Genomic DNA, 23,810 nt, shown 5'->3' on the forward strand with positions numbered 1-23,810 from the left:
ACCCTCACAGTAGCGCTGTAACCCGGTGTGTGTCCTCAGGAGCTCCTTGGTGTCTTCGGGGAGGTAGAATGAATCTATAGTGTCTGTGAGGACGTGTGTGTTTGAACACCACACGGTGCAGACCTAGGTTCCCTATCTACTGGGACTAGTTTTTCAAAAGGTATCTATCTGGATTTTGCCTATCGGATAGGATTAAATGCATAGAAATTGAATGAATAGAACGGAAGTCCCCATTAAAGTCAATGATTCGTCCGTTCTATTCATTTTATTTCTATGCATTTAGTTATATCTGATAGGCGAAATACAGATAAACCAGGGCCCAGTTTTCAAAAGTTATCTCAGCTTTTCCTCCTCCACGGCCCCCCCCCCTTACTTTCCCTCTCCGCCTTCATTAGCTACCCTAACTACTGTACATCTTGTCTGTTCTATCTCGTCTCCTCCATTGCATTCTTTTACCCCTCTCCCCATGTCTCTTTCACTCAACCATCAGGTAATCTACAGCTTAATTACTGTGTATCTGCCCCATGGGTCAGGTACTGATGGTCAGCCCAGCGGTATGTGTCCTTTAAACCTGATGAGCATGTTATACTCCCTACACCACCCCATCTCCCTCTCTCTCTCTCTCTCTCTCGCTCACACTCTCTCCCTCTTGCTCCCTCTCGCTCCCTCACCCCCCCCCCCCTCTCTATATCACTCTCTTTCTATGGTTTGCAGTATAGCATGGGCGGATACATTCCTTGTGCACATAAAAACAGCAATCGTCCTCCCCCTGAAAATGAAATCCTATGTTCTTTGTCTACCAGAATTCGTATAGCCTGTCAGAGTGAGAGAGACAGAATGTGCAAGGTTTACACTGTCTGTACGTGCGTGCATGCATTCATGTGTATGTGTGTGTGTGTGTTCATGCTAGTATGTGTGTTTGCATGTATCTGTACCGAAGCTGAGGGTTCTAGGTCTGGAGCATCCACTCTTGGCACTCCTAGGTCTGTGGAGACCTGCATCTGTGCAGGATCAAGGGGTGCAGGGCTGCTAGCACGGAGAGCCAGCCTAATCACATGCCAGCTGCAGTCCATAATGCCTCTGCCACATCCTTGGCAGCCTGGGCCTCTGCCCTTCTCTCTCTGCTCATCTTGGCACTATAAGAAGGTTTTGCTTGTGTATTTATTCCTCTTCTGTTCAGGCCCCAGGATATATCAGTGTTACAAACTTTACCATGGCTGAATGATTAGAGAACGTGTTGTTTGACTGATGGACACATGATTAGACAGGTTGGTTGATATTAAGTGTCATTAAGCCATGTAGTTACCTGCTATTACATATATATATCTTTTTTACCTTTATTTAACTAGGCAAGTCAGTTAAGAACAAATTCTTACTTTCAATGACGGCCTAGGAACAGTGGGTTAACTGCCTTGTTCAGGGGCAGAACGACAGATTTTAACCTTGCCAGCTCAGGGATTCGATCTAACAACCTTTTGGTTACAAGTCCAACGCTCTAACCACTAAGCTACCTTCCGCCCCGATATAATGTAATGGTGTGAATAGCTTGCATGTTAAAATATTTACAGATAAACTCAGTGAGATGAGATGTATTTAATACTTGTTTTTATAAACATACGCAATACAAAGTGTTATGAGAGAAGTCAGGAAAAGTTTCTTTCCATGCACGAAAATGTCTGCCTTGAGACGTCTGCGATAAGCAGGCCTTAAAGTACCGTTCTGAGAGCACCGTCTTTTTTTCACCTTGTGTATATATTTATTGTTTTCACTGCTACAATATAGCGGTTCAGTCTGGGGACTGTTAAAGGAACTGTACAGAGTTAAACTGGGACTCTCAGTACCCATCATCCTCCAGTGTTGTGAGGCTCTATGAAGACTGTGGCGCCGTGGCGAGGAGGCGTCACATCCAGTTAGCAGAAGTGCGACGCGCTAAAGAGGTTAAACTGCTGCATCTGGCACAGCCAATTGTATTGATAACCGTTTGAAGATGCTTCTCTCCTCCACCTGGCATCACACTCCTCAGGCTTTATTCGTCTTGCCACTCCAGACTAACTTCAAACCCCCGGTGTGTGTATCCCTGTTCAGCTGTGTGGAACAGGGTGAGGAAGCCCTGTGCTCTGTTTGCTGGTGTTGCTAGCTATCTCCATTATAGAAATCCGCCCTCTGATCTCCACTGATCTACTAAGCTATATGGCATTGTTTTAAGAAGGATATACCAAGGATCATTTTGCTATTTGATTTTGAATTTTAAGACCCTTTGAAGTATCAGACAAAAATAAACACAAATTATTTGATGCAAAATTGAATTTGGCATTACTGCTATTAGTCAATAGAAACAGACTCATGACCTGGAACAAATAGTCCCAAAAATCATCTAAAGGAAGTTTGTTGTGAAGTGTCTGTCCTATATCTGAGAGATAGAAGACATATCAGGAAACTGTTGTTTTTATTCCCTTAGTTTATGCACTAAACCGTATCCATATATACTTCCATTAACTTTTTAAAATGGTCCCAGGGACCTTCAGACGAGTCTTGCAAGGCTTGTGGGCGTCCTAGAGCGAAACGGAGTCTAATCTTTCACTAGAGTGGTCATAATAGTTTGTAGGCCAAACCGTTCGGATGCTGCAGAGGTTTTCGTGAGAAGACTGATTTTTGGGGTGTCTCATGGTCTGACAAACACCGCTCTAGCTCTGCTACCTTTCACCGCAGATGTGGAAGGGCGATATTGGCGGATGCGATGTATTGAGACGCAGCCCAGATATCTCTAGCTTAAACAGACAGATTTACATGGGGATTTTTGTATTATGTTAATTAGATTTCCATAGGGCCACTGAAATTGTAGGCTAAGGGTTAAGCACAAATGTCATAGCCTATCTCTGTGTCTCTCTTGACTTATTGGTTTATTTCCTGTTAGTTTTTTACTCCTCTCTGCTATCTTGTCTTCTCTCTTCGCTTCCACCTTCCTCCTCCCAGCTCTCTATCTTTGGCTTGTTAGCCTGGGGTCTTTGCCTTGGCCTGGAGCTATAGCTCAGTCGGGCAGCTGCTTGGCCAGCCCTGGGGGTCCACAGAGGCGAATGGGAAGTCAAGGAGTGGTCGTTGGAGGTAGAACTGTCACGGTTTTCTAAAGTTGAACCCAGAAGCAGACCAGGACAAGGAGAGTAAGACGAAGGTGAGTATTTATTTACAAGTTTGAATGTAGTGATAGAAAAATCCAGGTGACGGAGCGGGCAGCGGAGGTGAGTTGATGGGATTGAACAGGCAGATCCAATGAAGTAACTGAAGTCACCGACGACCAGGTAGGGATGAGATGAGTGTTCCGGGTGAATGACTGTAGACAGAAAAAACGGAGGTGAGTTCAAGGCAAGCAAAACGTACAAAACAACAAAACAAACTCTATCAAACTGGAGGCTGATACACTGGCACAACATACTGTTCATGGCTAACGATCCGGCAGGGAATGGATGTCAGGTCAGTGCTTATGAAGTGGAGGGGTGAGGATCAGGACCAGGTGTGCAGATAGCGAATTGGAAACAGGTGCGGTAAATCAGAGATCTCCCAACCAGCTACGTCGCCCGGCAACCAGACAGGGTGCGTTCCAGGACACCGGAAAAAACACTCCAGGACAGAACACAGGCAAAAACAGACTCAGGAAGCGGGATTCGTGACAGTACCCCCCCTCCGACGAACGCCACCGGGCGTACTACCCGGAGCGCCAGGGTGGAGGCGGTAGAAGTCACGAAGCAGGTCAGCATCAAGGATCTGACGCCGAGGAATCCAACTCCTCTCCTCTGGGCCATATCCTTCCCAATCCACGAGATACTGGAACCCGCTACCCCGCCGTCTGGAGTCCATGATGCGGCGCACCGTGTAGACAGGACCACCTCCGATCATCCGAGGAGGAGGAGGACGAGGAGGAGGGGGCAACAGAGGACTGAGGAGAACCGGCTTGAGGCAGGAGACATGAAAGGTGGGGTGTACTCTAAGCGTTGCAGGCAACTTGAGTCGAACCACAACAGGATTAATGATTCTCTCCACCACAAACGGACCAATGAACTTCTGTGACAGTTTCCTCGACTCAGTCCGTAGAGGAAGATCCCGTGTAGCCAACCAAACCTTATCTCCGACGGTATAAGCGGGGGCAGGAATACGGCGACGATTCGCCTGGATCTGATACCGGTCAGAAACTCTAAGGAGGGCCTTCCTGGCCCGATGCCAGGTCCGGTGGCAACGACGAATGTGGGCCTGGACAGAGGGAACCGAGAGATCCCTCTCCTGAGAAGGAAACAAGGGAGGTTGGTAACCATACAGGCACTGGAAGGGAGACATCCCAGTGGCAGATGAAGGGAGAGTATTATGGGCATACTCGACCCAGGGTAACTGAGAGGACCAAGAGGTGGGATCAGAGGAGACAAGACAGCGCAGCGTGGACTCCATCTTCTGGTTGGCTCTCTCCGCCTGACCATTAGATTGGGGGTGAAAACCCGATGTGAGACTGACTGTAGCTCCAATGGCCAAACAGAAGGATCTCCAGACAGCAGAGGTAAACTGAGGGCCACGGTCAGAAACAATGTCACTGGGCAATCCGTGGACCCTGAAAACCTCCCTAACAAGGATCTCGGACGTCTCAGTGGCAGATGGAAGCTTGGAGATGGGGACAAAGTGAGCGAACTTGCTGAATCTGTCCACAATGGTCAGAATGACCGTGTTCCCACCAGAAGAGGGCAACCCCGTGACAAAGTCCAGGGCCAGATGCGACCAAGGTCGCCGGGGAATAGGTAGGGGGTGAAGAAGCCCAGAGCTGGGCCGATTGGTACTCTTATTCTGCGCACAAACAGGACAAGCGGCAACAAACCTCCGGGTATCTTCTCCCATGGCAGGCCACCAAAAACGTCTGCGCAGTAGCGCCATAGTCCGGGCAACGCCAGGGTGACAAGCTATCTTGCTGGCGTGGGACCACTGAAGGACATCAGAACGGACCGACTCAGGCACGAACAACCGACCGGGTGGACCGTTACCGGGGCCGGGCTGCGTCCGAAGGGCCGCCATCACATCCTCCTCAATCCTCCATGTAACGGCTCCCACGACAATGTTCTGGGGAAGAATCGTCTCAGTCTTGGCCCCACTCTCCTCCGTCTTGGAGAACATCCGGGACAAGGCGTCCGCCTTGCCGTTCTTCGACCCAGGTCGGAACGTCAGGGAAAAATTGAAACGTCCAAAAAACAAAGCCCACCTGGCCTGACGGGAGTTGAGACGTTTAGCCGATTGCACGTAAGCCAGATTCTTGTGGTCAGTCCAGACCACAAACGGTTGCTCCGCTCCCTCCAACCAGTGACGCCACTCCTCCAAGGCAAGCTTCACAGCGAGAAGCTCCCGGTTACCCACATCGTAGTTTCTCTCAGCTGGTGAAAGACGGCAAGAGTAGAAGGCGCAAGGATGGAGTTTACCGTCAGTGGAGCTACGCTGGGACAGGATGGCGCCCACCCCCACATCAGACGCGTCCACCTCAACAACAAACTGACGGGAAGTGTCAGGTTGAGAGAGAATCGGGGCGTTGGTGAATCGGCTCTTCAAGTTCAGAAATGCTCGGTCTGCCTCAGGAGTCCAACAGAAAGTTCTGGTGCAAGACGTCAGAGCAGTTAAAGGGGCGGCCACCCGGCTGTAATCACGGATAAACCTCCGATAGAAGTTCGCAAACCCCAGGAATCTCTGGAGCTGCAATCTCGTACCGGGCTGGGCCCAATCCCGAACCGCCCGAACCTTCTCTTGGTCCATCTTGATCTCTCCCCTGGAGATGATGTACCCGAGGAAGGACGTAGTGTGGGCGTGAAAATCACACTTTTCAGCCTTCACGAACAGGCGGTTCTCCAATAACCGCTGCAGGACCTGCTTAACATGCTGGATGTGGCTGGAAAGCTCCTTGGAGAAAATAAGGATGTCATCCAGGTAAACGAACACAAACAGACCGATCATATCCCTCAGCACGTCATTCACCAAACTTTGGAACACTGCTGGAGCGTTGGAAAGTCCAAACGGCATCACCTGGTACTCGAAATGTCCCATAGGTGTATTGAACCCAGTCAACCACTCGTCCCCCTCTTTGATCCGAACCAGATGATACGCATTGCGTAGATCAAGCTTCGTAAACACAGTAGCACCCTGTAAAGAGTCGAAAGCGGAGCTCATCAAGGGCAGGGGGTACTTGTTCTTGACCGTAATATCATTCAACCCCCGATAATCAATACACGGTCGAAGAGAGCCATCCTTCTTACTCACAAAAAAAAATCCAGCTCCCAGGGGTGATGACGAGGGACGAATGAGACCTGCAGCAAGAGACTCCTTTATGTAGGTCTCCAGGGCTTCCCGCTCAGGTCGAGAGATACTGTATAACCGTCCCTTGGGAAAGGCAGCTCCAGGGAACAGATTAATCGTACAATCATAAGGTCGGTGGGGAGGAAGTGACTGAGCCTTCTGCTTACTGAACACCTCACCCAACTCGTGATATGTTTCAGGAACCAGGGACAAATCAGGAGGAGCAGACTCACTGACCCGACTGGGGACAGCCGGAGAACAGGCAGTCCTGAGGCAGTTAGCATGGCACTCAATGCTCCAACTAGTTACCTTTCCAGTCACCCAATCGAACGAGGGATTGTGTTCTCTTAACCAGGGGTATCCAAGAACCAGAGGAACATGGGGGGAAGGCAAAATGAAAAAAGAAATAACCTCAATGATTCCCCGACAACAACATCTTAACCGGTTCAGTCCTCATAGTGATCCGTGCCAGACTACTGCCGTTCAGAGTGGTTGCTTCAATGGCTTCCGGTAATTGCTCCTTGGAAAGCCCCAGCTGTTCCACTAAGTCGGCATCAATGAAGCTGTCATCGGCACCTGAATCGATGAAAGCGTTAATCGCTAAACTCTGATTCTTATTTATGAGGGTAGCAGGAAAATGAGGTCTGACAGGGCTCTTGAGAGGTTGAAACTGGCTCGCTAACAAACCTGCCAAACTTATCGAGCCGAGCAGTTTAACGGGCACTGAGGACAAACGGAGATGTAATGTTCCGAGCTACCACAGTAGAGGCAGCTGTTGGTCTCATGTCTACGTTGGCGCTCGTCCTTAGTTAACCCGTGCCGCCCCACTTGCATAGGTTCAGGATCTGGCGGCAGGACTCCTGACCCGAATGGTAACCGAGTAGCTGATTGATTGGACGGGACCCACTGCTTCTCCCTCCTTCTCTCTCGAACTCTGTTATCCACCCTAATAGCTAATGCGACCAAACTGTCCAGGTCACAAGGCTCCGGATAGGAGATCAACTCATCCTTGAGTTGCTCCGACAACCCCTGGTAAAAAGCCGCTTGTAGTGCCTCCTCATTCCACCCACTCTCCACAGCCAATGTCCGGAACTCAATCACAAAATCTGCCACGTAACGAGCTCCTTGGCGAAGAGAGAACAAACGCTTAGCTGCGTCCTTACCTCGGACTGGATGGTCAAAAAGCTTTCTCATCTCTGCCGTGAACTCCTGGTATGACGCCATGCAGGTGTCCTGTTGTCCAAAGCTCTACCACGCAGCAGTTCAATAACAAAAGCTATCCTAGCCTTGTCTGTGGCGTAAGAGTGGGGCTGCAGATCAAACACTAAACCACACTGCATAAGAAATGAACGGCATCTTCCCAAATCCCCTTCGTACTTATCAGGCGTCGGTACATTGGGCTCACGGAAGGAAACCGCTCCAGAAGCGGCAGGTGAGAGGGGTAAAACAGGTGGTGGAGGATCCGTCGGCAAACTGAGCTGATCCTGGATACTCGTCAAGCTAGCAGAGAAGTTCCGGACTGAATTCGCTATCTCCTGTAGCGCCGTGCTGTGTTGTCCCAATATATTCCCCTGATGGGTAATGGCATGGCGAACGGATTCCAGGTCCGCTGGGTTCATTCCTGGCCGGATCGTTCTGTCACGGTTTTCTAAAGTTGAACCCAGAAGCAGACCAGGACAAGGAGAGTAAGACGAAGGTGAGTATTTATTTACAAGTTTGAATGTAGTGATAGAAAAATCCAGGTGACGGAGCGGGCAGCGGAGGTGAGTTGATGGGATTGAATAGGCAGATCCAATGAAGTAACTGAAGTCACCGACGACCAGGTAGGGATGAGATGAGTGTTCCGGGTGAATGACTGTAGACAGAAAAAACGGAGGTGAGTTCAAGGCAAGCAAAACGTACAAAACAACAAAACAAACTCTATCAAACTGGAGGCTGATACACTGGCACAACATACTGTTCATGGCTAACGATCCGGCAGGGAATGGATGTCAGGTCAGTGCTTATGAAGTGGAGGGGTGATGATCAGGACCAGGTGTGCAGATAGCGAATTGGAAACAGGTGCGGTAAATCAGAGATCTCCCAACCAGCTACGTCGCCCGGCAACCAGACAGGGTGCGTTCCAGGACACCGGAAAAAACACTCCAGGACAGAACACAGGCAAAAACAGACTCAGGAAGCGGGATTCGTGACAAGAACGTCTCCCCCAGCAGTCAGCCTCACTGCTGCTACTGGCCTCACATGTCCAATTGACCAGCCTATACCCAACACACATGCACACGCGTGCACACACACACACACACACACACACACTCAATGAGACATTGTTGCTCGCTGTCCACACTGCACTTACTATAGTTGTAGTAAAACTGGTGAGAATTTCCACCGTGACCCAGTAAGAGGTATAGGGTCCTTAGGTCTGTTTGCCTGTTTGCCTGTTAATGGCTGGTGACAGCCAAGGCGCAATGGGGCAAACAAAACAAAGATGTCTTCATCATGTTCTTCATTATGTTCTCCTTCATGTTCTCCTTCATGTTCTCCTTCATGTTCTTCATCATGTTCTCCTTCATGTTCTCCTTCATGTTCTTCATCATGTTCTCCTTCATGTTCTTCATTATGTTCTCCTTCATGTTCTCCTTCATGTTCTCCTTCATGTTCTTCATCATGTTCTCCTTCATGTTCTCCTTCATGTTCTTCATCATGTTCTCCTTCATGTTCTTCATTATGTTCTCCTTCCTGTTCTTCATTATGTTCCCCTTCCTGTTCTTCATTATGTTCCCCTTCCTGTTCTTCATTATGTTCTCCTTCCTGTTCTTCATTATGTTCTCCTTCCTGTTCTTCATTATGTTCTCCTTCATGTTCTTCATCATGTTCTCCTTCATTTTCTCCTTCATGTTATTCATCATGTTCTCCTTCATGTTCTCCTTCATGTTCTTCATCATGTTCTCCTTCCTGTTCTTCATCGTGTTCTCCCCATCATGGCTTTACGTCTGCGTCTCAAACCCCTGTCTAAAGCAAGAGAGCATGTGGCCATTTCCTTAGCTTGGTAGTTCCCTGTAGTTGTAACGCTCGTCTTCCTCCTCGTCTGAAGAGGAGCATGGATCGGACCAAAACGCAGCGTGGGTTGAATACATATCTTTTTAATAAAGCAACGAAGACGAAAAACACACTTGACAAAATACAAAACAAATAAACGACGTGAACAAACGAACGAACGAAAACAGTACCGTGTGGCGCACAAACACAGACACGGCAACAATCACCCACAAACAAACAGTGAGAACAGCCTTCCTTAATATGGTTCTCAATCAGAGGAAACGTAAAACACCTGCCCCTGATTGAGAACCATATCAGGCTAGTTGACAACCCAACATAGAAACACATAACATAGAATGCCCACCCAGCTCACGTCCTGACCAACTAAACAAGACTAAACAAAGGAAATAAGGTCAGGAACGTGACAGTAGTCAGTGCCACCTCTAGCCTTTTGGGGGTCCTATGCGAGATTTGGTGGGGGGGCACCCCCACCTCACGGGTAAACTAATTTCATGCAATTCTACTCATGCCATGGGGCAGAGAAAGAGAAAAGATAACATTTTGCGGTTTCAATGATAATATCCTGCAATTCTACACATTTTATCATGAGGTGGAGAGAAATTGTTGAAGTTTTAAAGCAAATTTTCTGCAATTCTACACATTTTGCCATGGTGTGGCGAGAAACTTTTGCAGTTTAAAAGCTAATTTACTGCAATTCTACACATTTTGCCATGACTTATGCCATGTTCACATGATATCTGTGTGAGAGTGACTAACAAAATCCATGGGGGCCCATTGGAGATCAGGGCCTCTGGGCATTTGGTGATGATTAGGCCTACTACAAGGTTTAGATAGCTGGCTAGACTACCTTACCTAGCAATCTAAAACATGTTAGCTGACATGGCTAATTGAGTGACTGTCAGTGACTGACATGGCTAATTGAGTGACTGTCAGTGACTGACATGACAAGTGGAAAACTGCTGATGCACTATCACATTTCGAAATAGCACCTTATGTTTTCTACTTTTCTAACTATTTTCTAAAACATATTTTTTTGATGGGGGAGGGCAATGTACAGTTCGTAGTCTGCCTATAGAAAAATGCGGCTCTGCCTGTAGTGTGATGTTTGCATTTTTGTCTTCAGTTGAACTTATGTTCTTAGCCCCTATAACTTTTACTTGTCTTTTTCAACTCTAATTTCCAAACACTCCCTCCACCCCGACCCCCACTCTCAAACACACATTGAACAGTGAGACAACTGTAAGACAAAAGCACACATGGTCCTCTCTTGCTTTCTGCCAGCTAGCAGCAGACAGGGTATGAGCGCCTGCCAGACTTCACACGGAAGGGCGTTAAATATACATGTATACCACACCTCATGACTTATTGATGCTTCTCTCCTCTCTTTATGTTTATGAGGTGAGAGGCATCCCTGTGGTCCTGTACACTGACCCAGGGGTCCACCGGGGTGTCCGAGACACTGCCTGTTCCTTATTATTTAGTCCACTTAAATTAGACCGTAACATGTGGACTCTCCTCCATATATGCATGCTGTACACAGGGATCACATAAATAGTAATGCTACCTTGGAAGAGGAGCTCCTCCATTGTCTAGGAGCTGCATTTATCATCACTGGGAATCATATTTAAGTAGGGTGATGTTTGGGTAGAATTTGACATTATATGGTGGATCAAGATTACCGCTCTTACTGCAGAAGACAAAGACAAAGATAAGAAGACCATTATACAGTTTCTGAATTCAGTAGAGATTTAGGGAATTTCACCATCCTCAGGCTTAGGTATTTTTTGTTCAGGCCAAATGGTAACTAGGTAGCTAGATACTTAGTTTTGCTTATGGTACCAGGTCTGCAGTGTATACAGAGATTTGGAGGCAGCAGAATGCCCCCATCCAGCAGGAGGTGCTATAGTGTGATGTGGAGACTGGTGGGCACTTATGGTCTTTGAGGCTACTGTCCCTCACTCTACTGTAGGCCTCTGTTGTGGTCATGGTCAGTCCTGTGTGAGACATTGTTATTGCTCGGGGGTGTTTTATCCCAGAGGCATTTCTCTGTTCGGTAGTGGGGGGTCAGGGGAGGGGTGGACATTGCCTTGAAAGGCTGCTTAGGGACCTCTGCGGTAGACAGGAGCTCAGGCCAGCCCTAACACCACAATTTATTGATTAGATAATCTCTGGGTCATGTGATGCCTGTGTGGCTTACATTGCATCCCTGCTGGGGGTACATGGCAGTAATCACTGACTGGGGGGCATGCCTTGAACAGGAGGCGCCACTTCTTCATCTGTTGGTCCTGATTTCATTCATCTTCCCTTCTCTCTTCTCTTCTCCTTCAGCTCTGAGAGGGAAGCGGGAAGCTTAAGCTTTCATTATTTGCGGAGATTGGTATGTCAATCTCTGCGCCCCTGACCCATGTTTGTAGTTCTCCCTGTTTTATCAGGGAAATTATTAGCGGGGTTATTTCCTCTCCGCACGGCAAAGCTTTTCTTCCTCCTCTCTCTGCCTCATAACTTGGGCCAGAAGAGGATTTGCTAACCCTGACTTTGCCACAGGAATGACTTACTGTTTTTTCCCCTGACTCCTTCACTCTCGCCAGTTTCTACTGATGTTTTAATCTTCTCTACTAAATGTTTATCTTTCAACGTGCCAGAATCCAAATTCTTGGTATTTTTCTCTTTCCTGTCACCTCTCCCATCCTACCCAATGATATGGTAGAATAACCTGTGTTGTTCTTGACTTTGTTTGTGTGAGAGAGAATGGCGGGCCTACAGAATGATGGGGTGAGAGAGCCATGGTTAGGGGCTGTTTTTCCTTGGTTCATAGAGGTCATCCTGATCCAACCCCCCCCCCCATGAAGTGATGACCAACCTGGTTGGACCTGTCATTTTCCCCCTAACCCACCATACTGAGTGGATGGATATACAGTGAGCTCCAACAGTATTGGGACAGGAACACCTTTTAGGGTTTTTGCTCTGTACTCCACCACTTTGGAGTAATGATACAGTGCAGACTGTCAGCTTTAATTTTCATCCATATTGGGTGAACCGTTTTAGAAATTACAGCACTTTCTGTACATAGTCCCATCATTTTAGGGGACCAAAAGTATTTGGACAAATTCACTTATGTGTAATAAAGTAGTCCAAAGTTTAATAATTGGTCTCATATTCCTAGCACGCAATGTTTACATCAAGCTTGTGACTCTACAAACTTGTTGGGGGCGGGGGTCAATGTAAATAGTCCGGGTGGCCATTTGATGAATTGGTCCTAGACGTGGCGCTCCGGTACCGCTTGCCGTGCGGTAGCAGAGAGAACATTCTATAACTTGGGTGACTGGAGTCTTTGACTATTTTTGGGGCCTTCCTCTGACACCACCTAGTATATAGGTCCTGGATGTCAGGAAGCTTGGCCCCAGTGATGTACTGGGCGGTACGCACTACCCGCTGTAGTGCCTTGCGGTCGGAGGCGGAGAAGTTGCCATACCAGGCGGTGATGCAACCGTTCAGGATTGTGTATTGTGTCATTTTTGAGTCTCTTTTATTGTAAATAAAAATATCTTTCTAAGTACTTCTACGTTAATGCGGATGCTACCATGATTACGGATAGTCCTGAATTAATCGTGAATAATGAGAAAGTTAGAGATGCGTGAATATCATACCCCCAAGACATGCTAACCTCTCACTATTACAATAACGTGGGAGGTTAGCTTTTTTCGGGGGGTATGATATTTATGCCTCTGTTCATGTCTCACTCATCATTATTCATGATTCATTTCGGATTATCCGTAATCATGGTAGCATTGTATCATTTAAAATCTAAAGTGCTGTTGGGCCAAAATAACAAAAACGTTTCACTGCCCCAATACTTTTGGAGCTCACTGTATGTGTTCACCTTTACACTTCATACACAGCTTAGTTGCAAATGTTCAATAGTATCCAGTGTGATATTGTCATGCAATATTACTGGTTGTCTGTCTTTTTTAAAATCAAATATTAATGACAAATGCTTACGTATTATCTTTAACTCCATTATTATAAGTCTATGGGTATAGTGGGAATTTATTTTTCACTGCAACAGTACAGCCTATGTTCATGGCCAACATTTAAGATTAATTTGGTTCAATCAATATTGCAAGTAGCCTATTATTTTCGTTTTCTAACAAATATGGGAAACTTAACTTGATTTTGTGGAGGTTGTGGATATTAAGTTACAATAAGACTTTATAATCATTCACTTTTAAATAAATACATCACAAAATAGTTAATAATTTGAAATTCAATTGGATATGCAGTTGCTAAATAGGAGAAACAGCCTCAAGTATTTAATTAGAACTGTTCGTAAGAAAAGCAAAATATGCTATTCTGTATCATTTGGTATTTATCTATTTTTCCATTCTCTGAAGCTTCCTCTGGATTAAATAACGTTGCCTGTTGATTTGAAAAGTCTGCAGTAGTAACCAAATCTACAGATATAATAGTGATTGAAAAGGCACTGTGAAGAAAGACTATCGCCCACTCTACAACGCAAATTGCGCTTTGATTGACTCTTAATTTCCTCTGAAGGTTGTTTTGTTTAGTTTTTATTCTGAGTCAATGAGTTTAATCAGAGTCACTGATCCTCTGAGTCTAAGCCTCCCCGTGTTGTGTTTTTGTTTTGTCGGGAGCTCAACGAGACTCTATCCGCACTTCATTAACCCTGAGCCGGGGACAAACCGCGGTAAGAGCGGAGGGATTTGCACGTATCCTTTCACATGCAAAAATATCAGCGTCATCCAGCAAGACGGGGAGCTTTCCCTGTAATCAACTGCGCACTTCGCAAGAATAACCCTTTTCATAAATGTTGAGTGGGGTCATCGTTATTTGAATCGGTCATGGAGCCTTATGATGTACTTCTAATTAGATTTTTTGGTGGGAAGGTGGGAATTTGCTACAGGTTTTCCGCTCCCTTTTTTTCAAGTCCCAACCAACCACCGTGTGATGTGTAGCCTTTATAGGCTACTATTTCTCAGTTAGGCTATAGCAAATGTACGCACTATAAATGTGTCAATTAGTCAAAGTCAGACTAATATTTTCTGGAGTGATAGGCTGGTGGTCAATGGGAGAAGGGAGAACAAGTGCCATGCGAGCGGTGCAGCGGGGAGCCTGACTATCACAGCCATTATCGACTTTCAATTAAAATCTAATAAAGTATTTTGTCTAATCGCTAATATCCCATTGGCCAACTCTGTCAGACTAAACTCCCTAACCCTGTGCTTTATAGTCTGATATTTTGGTTGGTTTAAAGTTCGACTCCTATTAGGAGTGAGGTTGGGGTGGCGGGTGGGGTTGGTGGAGCAGAGGCACTGCCGAGCCGCTGACCAGATGTCCCATCGCTGATCCTGCCCACAGTCAGCGTCGCCCGGTCACCAGCTGTTGGAGCCGTTTGGCAAAGAGCACATCACAAACACTCTCAAGAAAGAGGCATGGAAGCAATCAATTTCCAAATGGGATCATTTAAGGCACTTAAACAATTGCACACTTAGCCTTACATTAATATTTCGTCTTCATATTGTTTATGAAAAACTAATGAAATTGAATTATTAATGTAGTCTGCCGGTGTAGGGTATAGGTCTAGTGTATTAGCCTATTTGCAACATGTGCTAGCCTAGCTGAATAAATTGACCTCTTTTGCCAATGATTGACGCTCGATGCAATTGCTCGAATCCGTAGCAGCCTATTTCCATGATTTATTAGACCTATGTTAGATTTAACCGACTTCACGTTTGAGGCATGGCGTGTGTGTGTTTTAATTGTCGTTGTGTGTTTTATTATATACATATCCCCATTAATGTAACTTTTGGCAGAACTATGAGCCTAAGCCAAGGTGGATGAACGTTGAAATCCAACTGTATTTATTCATATCAAATATATAGCCTACCAAAACACATTTCTAGTCATAACTTATAAGATAGGCAAACGTTTTAGGTATCAAGGCAGAATTAAATGTCTCAAATTGAAACCTCACCACTCCAAAGCGTTGGATAAATATCTAGGCGTGTTTTAAAGGTTAAGTTGGATAATGTTCCTTGCTCTGGCGGTGACATTCTTTATCAACTTTTTTAGGTTCGACAAATTAATTCCACGATACTAAACAACTAGTGAGGGGGTTTGAGGGAGTGTTTGACAGACACGTTAAAAAGTATTCAAACACGGTGTTTCTAATATAATTATACGAACCTTAATTAGATTTTATCAGGCATATTTATCACAGGTTAGTTATACCTTGACTCTCCTTTGTCTCAACAGAACACGTTTTGTTGTTTTATGATGAAATATACCAAATTATAATCTTTGTTTGTAATTACATTCTGGCATTATATATATGAAATGATGTCACCGTGTCATTTTGCTGTACAGTTTGGCTAAACAGGAGGTTGTCATTAATGATAAATGTCATGAATTAATCAATTGATAAATTGGAAAGTGAGCTGTTGACTAGAGCAATGATTGCAGGACCAAATCCGTTTGTCCATTTCTACTTCCGGGAGAAAACGCCACTTACCAGACCTTGAATAACCCCAAAACAACAACTAATCAGATATTAGATTGCCTATAAAATATAGCCTTGATAAAAGAATATAGAGGACTAAAAGTATATGCCTACAGCCAAAGTCTTATGCTCATTTTAAAAGTTTACTTTGTGTATCAAACGAGTGCACTGATCTTTGGTTGAACTCGAGGGTGAGGATGGTGATGACGAAGACGATTAGCCTACATGTATTCCATTTGCCATAAAAATCGATGTGGGCCCTGTATTTGTCATGCGTGGGTTTTGAAAGATATAACGTAGTCACGTTATTAAATTAAATACCTTTATTTACACATATAAAAGTAGATCCCCCTCTAGCGCCGATTTAAGATGTTTGAACAGTTTGACAAAAGGTTCGTTTAGCTAACACATGGGGAGAGGAACAAAAAACGATCCAGAAATAAGGGAACCAATCCACAAATGAATATCTGCAATATACATTTTCACTAAAGAGAGTAAGTAGCCTAGCAAGGTTTCCACCGGTTTCGTATGAAATAACGTAAGTAAGTAATGCACAACGTCTGTTTAATACACCTAGCAAATCAACAGGCAAACGACCCGAATTGGCAACCGACTCAGTCTTCAATCATTATTTGTTTATCAAAAATGAAGGGTTTGCAAGGATACATTGCGCCTTCGTAAATTGATTTAGGCCCACCTCTTACTTTGACTCCATATTTCATACCATTCGGCCTTTAAGTAAAACTTAAAGTAAAAACCTTATGATTAGACATTTTAAAATACATGTTGTTTATCTCATGGACCTTCATTATTCCCCCCCAGATTATCTCTGAAATGATAGGGAATAAACCTTGAGCTCTAGCTAATCTATAGTTTTTGTGATGAATCTTTGTCATCTGAAGGAAAGAAAAAAATGAGTGAAAGAAAAATATCTTCAAATCAAGATACTTTAAAAAATAGAATTCAAAATATTCGTTTTTACATGTCTACGTCTGCTGATTATTATGTTGCTCCTTTGTAAAAAGTGAATGAAACTCAACTGGTCTTTGTAAAGAGAAAGAGAAAGAAATAATAATTGTTATGAAATGCCTTTGGCTCTCTAATTATTCAACTCAATTTGGAATGACATTTCAGTTTACAGACCAATAAATTGGTTTGTTATGCATGTTTTTTTCTCCATTGTATCCTGCCAACATAGCCTAATAATCATAATAATAGTAATTTTTTGATTTCTTAAGTCTGAGTAAAAGTGCCATTGCCATGAGACTTGGTGCCAGCAACGACTATCTGTAAAACGATCGCGTCCTTTCTGATGTAGCCCACACTAAAGATTTTTATGGTAAACAAAAATATAAATATATAAGTTAAATACATAGAGAAAAATAAATAGGCCTAAGTTATAAATAAATAACTCCAGTATGGTAAAAACCTGTCCACTTTAGAGAGTTGGAAATTTAGTCATGAAGTTCATTGTTTGACGCCACCTTCTTTTGTCACCAGTTTGAATCGTTTTTTTCTCTCTCATTTAGAGTCCCAGACTGCCAGGTATGGCATATATCCGGAAAGGCCGTCTCACCGCTGCTGTGTTGGCCGGGGAAGCACACCGGAGAGAAGGGGGAGTGGGGGTGGTTCACTACCCCCCTGCAGACCGTGGAGAAGAATCCGCGGAACGAGAGGTCGTTGCAGAGCGGGAGGAGGCGCCGAGGGTCCTCTGTATAGGTAGAGCGCCGCTCCGGGGTCCAGGTTGGACATCAGGCTTTGAGGGTAGAAATAGGGCGACGGAAACATTCTCTGAAGAGCAGAGTAATTTCCAGCCTCCGCTAACAGTTCCAGTCCAACCGCCGTCTGCCTCTTCCACTTTGTTCTATTTCGACAAGAAACAGTAGATATTAGTAAGGGAAACTCTTATCGTAAAGTTCTAAATAAGTTTGAAAAGTACAGTTCAAATATTTTTATTATAGGACTCAGATTATAAAGTTTACAATTCAATCACATCTGCATGCGTAAAAAAAATGCAATTTGGGAAAACCCGTTGAAAATGCATGCACAAATAAGATACGTGGTTCAATTTAAACGAAATTAAAATTATCTTACTGGATTTAGGCCTTCCTTGTTATTAAAAACGTTAAAAAACATGTAGCATATTTTCTTAGCACAAGATACATTTTCTTTTCCATTGTGGCGTTTGAAATGCACATTTAATTTCAGTCATTAAAGTTCAGTAAGTTGGAAACATCTGTATTCAATGGGTGAATTTTCGGTTTGGGATTGTATTGGTGTCATCATGGGGTCAGAAATGTGTTTTCCACTATTTTTCAAATAAAGGTTGAAAGTGTGGCTACTCTCAGTGACGCACTTCGGTTATTCTGTTAAATCACTCCCCCGTCACTCGTATTCACGCGGAAGGGTAATCTGTCAGATTCAGATTGTCAATTGAAAAGCACTCCTCTATTAGTTAAATTATTTATAATTATAATAATTGAGTAAATGTAGTAGCGTGGGTGAATTATTGATATGGCATACATGCAACGATAGATTATTAATGCACCAAAGTGTTGTGTTTTTATATTTATTAATGTCGTTTTGCTGTCTGAATGTCAAAGCTTCATTAGGAAACCATTTGTTTTTTCCCCTCCAAAAATGATTAAAAACAAACAAATATTTCTACCTTCTTCCGTTCCGTATTTGAATCACATTGTTCAAAGTTTTAATGCAGTGCCTAATTGCCAATATTTTAATATGCTTTTTTTTCTGTTATAATTTTCTCCTTTATCGAGAAGGAATGGATGCAATGTGTGCAAGTTTTGAGAAATAAATTCGATCTATGTGACCTGGCTGCATATGTGACCAATAAGTTTGTCTGACTGACATGAGAAAATAATTCTGTCTGTAGGTGAAGAGCTGACAGGTGCACGCGCGCACACATATTCTGTTTTGGCATGAGCTCACTGCATTCATCCATTAAGCCTATATCCCACTATCAAAATACTTATCGTCCTTTTAAATAGGTTATAATTCGTGTAATTAAACTAAAGGCAACCAAGTGTGGCAGTGCTTACCTCCTGTTCTGGTACCAGGTTTTGACCTGTGTGTCTGTGAGGTTGAGGGAAGCGGCCAGCTCCATTCGGTCTTGCACGCTCAGGTACTTCTGCCGTTCGAAGCTGCGCTCGAGCTGGGCCAGCTGGTGGTCGGTGAAGGCTGTTCGCGCCTTCCTGGGTTTCTTCAGCCGAATGTGATGCGGACTGTCCCTACTACTCGAGATCTCTCGGCCTCCTTCCTCTTTCACTGCTCACAAGAATAGGACAAATATTTTATTTAACCTTTATTTGAACAGGGAGTTATGCTGAGACCACGGTTTCTTTCGTCTGTAAACTATACACAATTATAAACTGGCAGGTTCAAGCCCTGAATGCTGATTGGCCGACAGCTGTGGAATATCTGATCGTATACAACTGGTATGACAAAACATGTATTTTTACTGCTCTAATTATGTTGGTAACCACTTTATAATAGCAATAAGGCACCTCGGGCGTGTGATATATGGCCAATATACCACGGCTAAGGGCTGTGTCCTGGCACTCCGCATTGCGTTGTGATTAAGAACAACCCTTAGCCATGGTATATTGGCCATATACCACACCTCCTCGGGCCTTATTTCTTAAACATGAAACACTCAACAACAAGAACAAATATATATTTAAAATGTTCATAAAGCCTATCAAATTGATGGGTAAGATCATTAAACCAACTTTGTCTCAGCATTTCGTATTATTCTGTAAGTAAATGCAAACACTCCATTTAGGAGGATTTGTTACTTTTGGTATGGTTACATAAGACAGATGGTTTTAAGGCAAAAAATGAAAGTAGGGTGGATGGGTGGGCATTACAAATACAGTACTAGTTTGACATTTCAGCCATTTAAAAAAAAAATGAGAGGGTGAGGGGAAGGGGACTAAGTCCAGAGAGCAGTGGATCTCGTTGGGTCTAATAGTCCACAGGTTCATCACCCTCCTCGCTGAGCATCACCCGTTCGAATCTCATCACGGACAACAGCATTTTTTGCTAAAAAGCAACTTTTCAACTAATGACTACTTTTTAGCTACTTTGCAACTACTTAGCATGTTAGCTAACCCTAACCCTTCCCTTAACCCCTAGCCTAGCTAACTTTAGCGAGCTAGCTAGCTAACGTTAGTGCGCTAGCTAAAATTCATAACATATCCTATGTTTTGCATATTCGTAACATATTGTACGTTTTGCAAATTCTGACAATAATGTACATTTAGCAAATTCGGAATATATAACATGAATTTGAATTCGTAACATATCATACGAAATGGGTGCTGGACATTCACAAATGAATACCAACCATACGAAACGTAACATAGGAAACGTAACATACCATACTGAATGGAGTGTCTATGATTTAAGTACAGAATAATGCGAAATAGGCAGCAGGTAGCATAAAGCGTTGGACTATTAACCGAAAGGTTGCAAGATCGAATCCCGAGCTGACAAGGTAAAAATCTGTCGTTTTGCCCCTGAACAAGGCAGTTAACCCACTGTTCCTAGGCCGTCATTGAAAATAAGAATGTGTTCTTAACTGACTTGCCTAGTTAAATAAAGGTTTTTAAAAAAATGCTCTGAGACCAGGTTGATTAAACAGGCACGTAGGCCTATGTTAGGCCTATAAACCCATGACAGATGGGATTTAATCAAAATATAGGCCTAGCTACATTTACAAATGGACATATTTCAAAGTTTAATCTTTTTCAACATTCATATAGCCTAGTTTTGGTGATCCAATGTTGGAGGACTTTAGGCCACTCTCCATTGCGTCAAGAGATTTTATGAAGATGTAGCCTATCTAAAAAATGTATGGCCCTTATTGTTTGCACATTTTAACACATTGTTTCGGCAATGTACTGTGTGTAAGATTCCCATTTGTTATATTCTTTACTTTGCTGTTGTGTTGGGTCTTGAACTGTAATAAACCGTTTTCAGTTAATTCTCCCCCATCCCACGCGTCTCTCCAAAAAGAGGCTACACGACGTAAGAGCTCTTGCTAGCTGAATAGTTGAGTCGTCTCTCAAGAACCACAATAATCCGGCTAATTGAGCCACAAGGGAAGGGCGCCTTTCAACCGCGACCGGAGAAACTTCACAGGGCTGCGGTTAAGAGCGAAATAAAGAGCCGGCCGGCCTCGCGCGTTACAAATCTGATTAGCACTGGGACAAATTGCATCAAATCCCCAAAATATTAGGAGGCGGATTCGCTGAAATCAAAGCAGCGTACTAGTCCCTACAAGGTTTATGGAGCAGAATTGACTGCGTTGATATCAATGAGAATCTGCCACACACACACTGTATCCAAAATATAATTATGTGTTATTCATGTTCATGTTTCTTTTTGTGAACTGGGGTGAAGTCATTTACCTGCAGGAAAAACGTTAAACTCTTGCTATAAAAGATTGATGTAATAACATTGCTCACTATAGTATAAATAACATGTGGGCTTAAATAATATGACTAATATTAATCAATAGTCTAATGAATAATAACAGTAATAATAATAATAATATGAATACTAATAATATATCCTTATTATAAAACATTTTTGTCACGGCAACCTGCCATTTTCTTAAGGGGTGGATATATTTTGTGTTTTGGTTGTATAAGTTAATCAGATAAATATTTCTGCTTTGCTTTATCTTGGCCAGGTCGCAGTTGTAAATGATAACTTATTCTCAACTGGCCTACCTGGTGAAATAAAAAACACATGTATTATATGTTTAGTATCACATTTATAACCACATTTCTATTGACTAATTCCTGCAAGGAATTGACCTCGCCTATCAACGGATGACTTAGTTGTATCCAGGCGCTGCATCATTAAACTGACAATCGAGGTGACATGTATGTTATGGCTGACATGATTGGAAACCGCCAGATCTTTGATGGCATTTATCTGGAGGCGACCCTGTCATATTTACCCCAGCTTTTCTCTTGCCTCCCTGACATCAACAGATGCTTTTAAGACGTCTGCTAATGCAAGCAAATGCGTTTGAAAGGAAAAACGGGTTGACACCAAATCATTGGGGAATATCAACAGTGTGGATGTAATACTTGAAGAAAAGGCTAGTGTATTCCTTTTCAATGAACCTATATACACTGTAACTATAGCCGATAGAGCTCCTGTTGTCCAAGATAATATTGTTGGTAAACTTTCACCAAGCGATTAATCTCTATAGGGTTTACAGTCATAATAGTGTACATATCATGTTCCATATCATTTTATATTTCATTAGATACATATTAGATGGGATTCATTTTGTGCAAGCATAGATACAATACTTTCTCCCTAGTCTTCCGAGGAAAGTCAAAATGTAAAACCTTTCAAACATCTAGAGTTAAAATCACTGATATAGCAAATCAACTGCTACTGCAGGCTAGCCTAATATCTGCATGAAGCTAACACACAAATTCAGACGAGTTTAGAACAGCAGGCCTACAAAAATTCAATTTGAAACTATGTGATAAATAGGCCTAAGTGTAATTGATTTTAAAACATTATGTTTGTTTACATCAGTCTTTTACCTCTGTATTCGCTGTCTGACGACGAGTTGCTATGGATTTTGTCCATGAAGTCCTCTGCGAGCTTGGAGGCAAGTCGCCCCGTTTCTTGAGTTGGCAGGCCATTACTGGAGTATGGGGCGCAGGCGGCCAGCGGTTTGCAGTCAGCTAGAATATCTCTGATCAGAAAGGAGGAGGTGACGGTCCGCGGCTGTGACCCGGCGGAGATCTGTCCTTGTTGGAGATGAAGCGGCAGCCCGATAGCGTGAACTTGCCTCTGCGATGCCTCATCCACACACTCCCTCCTCGGCGACCGGGGAGAGGAGCAGCCGCTCTCTAGGTCTGACCTCGGGCTGAACTCCAACGGTGACCGGCACTCTCCCACCAAACTGTCCCCTTTCGACATGACCGGACTTCCAGGTCTGTGGGAAAGTAAAGAGTCGATCCCAAAGCTGGACCCATTGGTGGATGCCTCCATTGTTTACCAGCGCAACTGAGTTCTTCGAGGCCTCAACTCAAACTATCATTGGTATTCGAGGCAAGTTCAGGTTGAGCGGCGATTGCTGAGATGAGACTTTGCCTCAATTTATCCAGCTGGAAAATCCAAAGATGTTACGGAAATCACAAATATTCATCCAGGATGTTTTCTCCTCTTCTTGATTGAATCTTACAGCTGGCAAAATCTCCAGGTTATCGATGTTACATCAACCCTGCATCCAACTATGTTGTCCTAAGTACAGCACTCTTCATAAAATCGATGGAGCTTGGTGCTATTCTCTGTTGGGAAGTTTGATTGATTTTTCTGGATCCAATTATTTTATTTTTTTTTAGAAATGAAAACTCGTCGGTAAGATTTCTCAATTATTTCTCAATTTATTTCAAATATTGACAAAAAACTGCATTGATTAGAGGCAGTGGAGCGGCCTTATATCAAGGTAAATAGGCAGGCGATTCAGCACCACGTTTCAGCACCACGGACAGAGACAGCAGCGAGTGTTGCAGGTAGAATTCAAGACGTGGAAATGACGCAGCGCAAGGACACAATTGCAGAAATGTTAATCACTTAAAAAGTGGTTCGCTTGTGTGACCCGTGCGGCGCTCGATGGCAGAGGAAGGTAAAGGCATCCTGAGCCAGCATAGAGATGCAACAAGAGACTCGAAACCGGTGGGCAGCTGCAGTCGAGAAGACGTGCACTGTAAAACAGAGGTAACGCGGGTTAAATAGACATAACTGTGAACGAAAGCACAGAGATGAAACTTGAGGAAAACTCAGGAGCTAGGTTTTTAAGGACGCCCCGTCCACGTGAGTCCCCAGTGACAAGACTTCATTGGTTGAGGGGACTTTTTGGGTGCTGACG

The 23,810-nt window shown here is 43.9% G+C and overlaps 1 protein-coding gene across 1 annotated transcript; it reads right to left on the reverse strand.

Annotated features, from left to right (window-relative positions):
* Window positions 1-17,455: 17,455 nt before the first annotated feature.
* LOC120020899 (barH-like 1 homeobox protein) lies at window positions 17,456-22,930 on the reverse strand. The gene is made up of 3 exons (XM_038964524.1): window positions 22,477-22,930; window positions 18,943-19,168; window positions 17,456-17,747 (listed from the first exon to the last, which is right to left on the reverse strand). The coding sequence occupies exons 1-3, from the start codon at window positions 22,928-22,930 to the stop codon at window positions 17,456-17,458; spliced, it is 972 nt and encodes a 323-aa protein (XP_038820452.1).
* Between the last annotated feature and the right edge of the window lie 880 nt (window positions 22,931-23,810).

The sequence above is a fragment of the Salvelinus namaycush genome, chromosome 26 (assembly GCF_016432855.1).
Source record: "Salvelinus namaycush isolate Seneca chromosome 26, SaNama_1.0, whole genome shotgun sequence".
Taxonomy (NCBI): Eukaryota; Metazoa; Chordata; class Actinopteri; order Salmoniformes; family Salmonidae; genus Salvelinus; species Salvelinus namaycush.

Bases quoted from the DNA above. Each gene is read 5' to 3' on its own strand.
- LOC120020899 (XM_038964524.1), bottom strand. From the start codon at position 22,930: ATGGAGGCATCCACCAATGGGTCCAGCTTTGGGATCGACTCTTTACTT. The intron at 19,169-22,476 runs GTAAAAGACTGA...TCTTGTGAGCAG, and splicing joins GTCAGACAGCGAATACAGAG to TGAAAGAGGAAGGAGGCCGA. The intron at 17,748-18,942 runs GTAAGCACTGCC...TTGTCGAAATAG, and splicing joins ACCTGGTACCAGAACAGGAG to AACAAAGTGGAAGAGGCAGA.